General features: G+C 42.5%; 1 protein-coding gene across 1 annotated transcript in view; it reads left to right on the forward strand.

The window, feature by feature from the left end:
* LOC133389578 (cytochrome P450 2J6-like) overlaps window positions 1–3,405 on the forward strand; it is a 43,434-nt gene extending 40,029 nt beyond the window's left edge. Inside the window, exons 7-8 of the mRNA XM_061637516.1 lie at window positions 223–364; window positions 3,062–3,405. Coding sequence (XP_061493500.1) covers window positions 223–364; window positions 3,062–3,243 — 324 coding nt within the window. The 3' untranslated portion in view covers window positions 3,244–3,405. The remainder of the gene's footprint in view (window positions 1–222; window positions 365–3,061) is intronic.
* Window positions 3,406–6,000: the final 2,595 nt, after the last annotated feature.

A 6,000-nucleotide genomic window follows, 5' to 3' on the forward strand; every position in this document is an offset into this window, starting at 1 on the left:
ACTCAGAATTAAGTCCTACTGAATTCAATAGGGCTTACACCCAGGTAAGTGGGGTTAGGGTTGCCACCTGAGTTCTCTATTACCATAAGTAAGAGGAATAGGTGGGAAAGGCAGTGAGAAGCCTCCAGTTTATTGGAAAATCATTTACCCCATATTTTATGTTATCATTGATTTTAATGCAGAGAAAATAAAGAAGCAATATTTTCTGCTTCTTCATTGCAGGACACAATCATTTTAGTCAATTTAGGGTCTGCCCTGTATGATCCCAAAGAATGGAAGAACCCACAACAGTTTGACCCAAATAATTTCCTAGACAACCTAGGAAACTTTGTGAACCGAGAAGCCTTCTTGCCATTCTCAACAGGTAAATGGGACCTGACGGAGAGGTTGCTTGCAGTGGGGTCAGGGATATTTCTCACCAATTGGCAAATTGAGCTCATAGCTAACTCCCCCTACACATGTGATTCACAGAGAAATCCTCCCGGGAAGGTGAGGGAGGCATAGTGGCAGATGAATTGCCAAATCCAAAGCACAGCTAGGCTCATGCCAGCATGGTGGAAGGGGAGAGGAAGCATTGATCTTTCTTTCTCCGCTTCTTTTGGAGATTTTTTTAAATAAAAAAGCCTCCTGCTATTGGTTCCAATGAGAGGGAAGATGTGTGTCATCAAGGGATGTTGGAGAATTCCATCAAAACCAGAAAAGTTTGGGGGTTCTCCTGGATCCATTGCTGCTGCTTGAGGCACAGGTGGCCTCAGTGGCATGGTGTACTTTCCATCAGCTTAGGCTGGTGGTCTAGCTGCATCCCCATCTGCCTACCTAATGCTCTGGTTACCTCAAGGTTGTACTATTGCAATGTGCTGTATGTTTTGCTGCCTTTGAAAATGGTTTGGAAGCATCAGTTAGTGCAGAATGTAGCTACTCAATTGTAGAAGAGTTCAACATAAACAGATCATACAATACCAGTTCTGTTCCAATGACACTGGCTGTCTGTATGCTTCTGAGCCCAATTCAAATTGCTAGTTTTGACCTATAAAACTCTTTATGGCTCAGGACCTCAATATCTTCTGGAATGCCTCCCCCAATATGAACCTACCCAACCCCTGAGGTCTTTTTCTAAGGCCCTTCTCAAGTTCCCCCCTCTGAGAAAGACAAATCAGTCTAATAAATAATAATTTTTAAAAGGGAGCAGAAATTGCCAGTGTTTGCTTATTTGTCCCATGTCCAGAATGGAAATCAATCCAGCCAATACAATTGGTATCTATTTTTGTTAGTGCTTTCAAGTCAGCAAACAGAAAGTAATTGCTTATGTAATTGATTGTGATTCTTTGCATTGAAATGAAGGGGGTGGAATAATACAATGACAATGTTATTTATATAATTTACATAATTAATTATGTAGATTACCTAAATTAGGATTTTGCCACAGTGGACTGTTTGTTGTTGTTGATGATGATGATATTAAATTTATATCCCGTCCTTCCTCCCACACTAAAAGCACTCTAAAACATCATAAAAACAGAGTTTAAAATATATTAAAACAAAACATCTTTTAAAACATCTTTTAAAAAAAGCTTTAAAAACATCTTAAAAAGTAATTCCAACATAGATGCAGACTGGGATAAGGTCTCTACTTAAAAGGCTTGTTGAAAGAGGAAGGTCTTCAGTAGGCACCGAAGAGATAACAGAGATGGCACCTATCTGATATTTAAGGGGAGGGAATTCCAAAGGGTAGGTGCCACTACACTAAAGGTCCGGTTCCTATGTTGTGCAGAAAAGATCTCCTGATAAGATGGTATCTGCAGGAGGCCCTCACCTGCACAACATAGTGATCTACTGAGTATATAAGGGGTAAGACGGTCTTTCAGGTATCTCGGTCCCACACTGTATAGGGCTTTGTACACCAGTACCTTGAACTTAGCCTGGTAGCTAATGGGCAGCCAACACAAGTCTTTCAGCAGTGGGATAACATGTTGGCAATACTCTGCCCCAGTAAGCAGTCATGCAGCTGCATTTTGCACCAGCTGCAGCTTCCGGACCAACCTCAAGGGCAGCCCCACATACAGCACATTACAGTAATCCAGCCTGGAGATTACCAGTGCATGGACAACAGTGGTCAGGCTATCCTGGTCCAGAAATGGCCACAGCTGTTTTACCAGATGAAGCTGGTAAAAGGCACTCCTAGCCACGGAGGTCACCTGGGCCTCTAGTGACAAAGATGGATCCACAAGCCCCCCCCGACTATGAATCTGCTCTTTCAGGGGTGTATGACCCCATCCAAAGCAGGCAACTGACCAATTATCCAAACCTGGGAACCACCAACCCACACTGCCTCCATTTTGCTAGGATTCAGATGCAGTTTATTGGTCCTCATTCAGCCCACCACTGAGTCCAGGCAGCGGTCCAGGGTTTGCATGGACTCTCCTGATTCAGATGTCACAGAGAAATAGAGCTGGGTATCATCAGCATGCTGCTGACACCTCATTGAGACAAATAATGTAGTTTTTGATGAAAGATGAGCTGCAGTGGAATGTAAACAGTGCTGCATGTGAGAAATACAGGGCAGAATGAAAAGCAATACCTTCTGACTTTCCTAATGTTGGCCCCAGGGCTGGTGTACTCTCCCCAGTGGGCATGTCAGGGGAACAGGAAAGATCTGGATTCAGTGGTGCTCTGATGGCAACCCTATTGCCCTGCTGCTGAGGGGGAAGGGTCATAGCTCAGTGGCAGACCAACTGCTTTGCATGCAGAAGTACCCAAGTTCAATCCTCATCTTCAATTAGAACTCAGAGAGACCCCTGCCTGAAATCCTGGAGAGCTGCTTCCAGTCAGTGTCAAAAAGACTGAGCTAGATGGACCATTGGTCTGACCTGGCATAAGGCAGCTTCCCATGTTCTTATGAGGGAAGGCCTCTGTGATTGGACATCCCTCTCTAAAGGTGAGCCCCTCTCTCCACACAATTTATTTTGTTTTATTTCCTTATATTTACACCCTAGTTTTTAGGATGTAATTTCCCCTCCCTCCATGCTTCAATTTTTGTCCTCTTTCCTACAATCCTTTTTAGGGCACTGTGTGTGTTTGGGGGAGAAGCTGGCAAAGGCTGAACTCTTCATTCTCTTTGCCACCCTGATGCGGGCATTTACGTTTCAGCTGCCGGAAGAAGTGAAGCAGATCAATACTCAGCCTGTTCTGGGAGCTGTTTTATTGTATCCACACCCTTATAAGCTCTGTGCTGTGCCCTGCTAAGGGTCTTTGCATCTGTAATAAGTAAACCCTGACTTATGTGATGCCCCTGTAGGTTTTTATTTCTCCCCATACTGATACCTCTTTGTTTCAAAATGTTCATTTCCCAAGATAGGTGCAAAACAGTTTTTGTAAGGGGGAAACCAACAGCACCCTGATTGGAGGAAATAGGGAAAAACCTTTGAGGTGATCCGGTGAGAGAGAGGGATGGTAAACCTACTATTTTGCCAAATGGAGTGGAGCAGAAGTGTGTGTGTGGGAAAATTTGATCCCTTTTGCATTTAAGGGTGAACCTACCTAATTTGCACTTTCTGAAACCATAAGGAAATCGAAACACAACCATCCTTTGAAATTCTCCAGATTTTGCAATTCAGCTCTCCAGTCAAGTTATGTGTAAAAAAAATGCATACACTAGGTAAAGGGTTCATAGAAAAGCATATATCAGTGAAAATAACATACAAAAATGTATTAGGAGAAAAGTTTCTTTGCAAAAATGTGTATATTAGGCAAAACTGCCTAATATACACAAACATGTGTACATTAGGAGAAAATTCATACTAAATACTGATGAATTTTCATGAGGGTTTTTAAAAAAGAATTTGCAAACTGATGTGGATATGTAGAGGGTTTGGGGTTTTTTTTTTCCATTTTATTTGGCCTCTTTTATGCTCCCATACCATTTGATTTGCTATGTGAGATTTTGGCATCTGTGATTAGAAAGAAATGTTATGCCGTCAGTGTTATGAGATATTAAGGAAGATGAAGAAGGCACAGCTATCACCTCTAAACCACCTTGGAATCATAACATTATTAAACTGTTTTGGAAAGCAAGCACTCAAATGTGTCACAGTGACTTGAATTAAGAACTGAAGAAGAAGAAAAGTTAAATAATAATAAAATAATAAAATGTTATTTATGAGTCGCCTATCTGGCCGAATGAACGGCCACTCTAGGCGACATACATAACACAGTAAAATACAATATCCTAGTTATACTATTCTCTCCCCTCCCCCTCCACACCCAGATGGATTATGGCAAGTGTGGGGAAACTTTGGCCCTCCACAAGCAGCAAGCATAGTCAATGGCAAGGGATGGCGGGAATCAGCGGCAGCTGGTGGTGCCCTGTCAGTGGAGTAGTAGTATCCACTCCAGATTTTAGTCTGAACTTTCAAGGACCTTTCCAAAGTGCTAGCCCTACTTAGGGAATAGGTTTGAGCACCTTGTACAGCTCGTTAAAAGTTCAGTCTAAAACCCAGAGCGGATTCCACCGCCCCACTTTCATGGAGCCACAAGCCACCTGAGGGAGCTGTAGTTCAGCAACATCTGGAGGGCCAAAGCTTCCCCGCGCCTGGATTATTGTAATCCATCGTCCAATCTTGACCAACCTGGTGTCTTCCACCTGTTCTGGACTATAACTTCCATCACTGGGTCTGATGGAGTTGTGGTCCAAAACAGCTGAAGGGCACCAGGTTGGCGAAGGCTGTCATAGTCCATTTCTTACATAGATTTGTCTGAGTGTGTAATAAAATTGAAGTAAAAGATGGGAAATTCCATCCTTCTGGGCCAGTTCCAGATCAATGTAAAAGACATTTAAAGAATTGTTGCCTTTCTCATTCTTTGCTTGTTGTGTATCCAGCTCTGCTTCATGTGCATTCACCCAGCTGAAGGCCACAGAATCCTGGCCCACAGATTTTCATTGGTAACAAAAACCAGGAGGTTTTATTCCAAAATGCAAACATGCCAGGGAGCTTAGAAATTCTGTTTCACGACTAGATGGGATGGAGGAAGGTAGAAGGAGCCAAATCTTCAATTAGTTTAGAAAATGATTGATTGCTTTGTTAGTACAATTAAAATGCTATTCTTAATCTATGTTATTTTTAAAGGCACTGTGTTGCTATATTACATTGCTGTCAATTGCTTTATTTTCTTCAAACATCATAATATCACTGACTTCTATATGAGACCCAGTGTGGTGTAGTGGTTAAGGTGCTGGACTATGACCTGGGAGACGAGGGTTCGAATTCCCACACGGCCATGAAGCTCGCTGGGTGACCTTGGGCCAGTCACTGCCTCTCAGCCTCAGAGGGAGGCAAAGGTAAACCCCTCTGAATACCGCTTACCATGACAACCCTATTCGTAGGGTAGCCATAAGTTGGGATCGACTTGAAGGCAGTCCATTTCCAGTCTCAATTTTTCTGTTTCAAGATCATGCTGTAATCTTAATTTTTCTGCTTTAATCTCACATTGCCTTTCTCTCTTCTCCTTTCGCTGTCCTCCATTTCCATCCTCCATCTAGCTGTTCTTATCTGATGCTGTTTCTCTTTCTCCTTGACCTCCATTTTACAATTTTTTCCCTTTCTCCTCCAGTTCTGCCCTGGGCTCCTACTGGGAGGAAGGGCGGGATATAAATCTAATAAATAAATAAAAATCCCAAAGCCCTAATCCTATTCTGTTCTCTCAGAATTGTTAAATATTAAGGCTCAGTGGTTTTTAATTCAGGACTTTTCTGTATCCCTACCTCACTAGGGACTATACTTGGATGTTGAATTAACATCACTTTTAACTCTTCTACACTTTTCCCCTCAAACCCAAAGTTCAACATTTTACACTTCTCAATCAGTGCCTCTTTTCTCATGGCCATAAACTCCACCATTTTCCCTCACACACACTTTATTTATGTACTTCACTCACTTAAGCTTCGTAGCTCACACATTTTAGCTCCGTATCCCACTGTGCTTGCCCCACACTTTGCTAACCCAC

The sequence above is a fragment of the Rhineura floridana genome, chromosome 7 (assembly GCF_030035675.1).
Source record: "Rhineura floridana isolate rRhiFlo1 chromosome 7, rRhiFlo1.hap2, whole genome shotgun sequence".
Taxonomy (NCBI): Eukaryota; Metazoa; Chordata; class Lepidosauria; order Squamata; family Rhineuridae; genus Rhineura; species Rhineura floridana.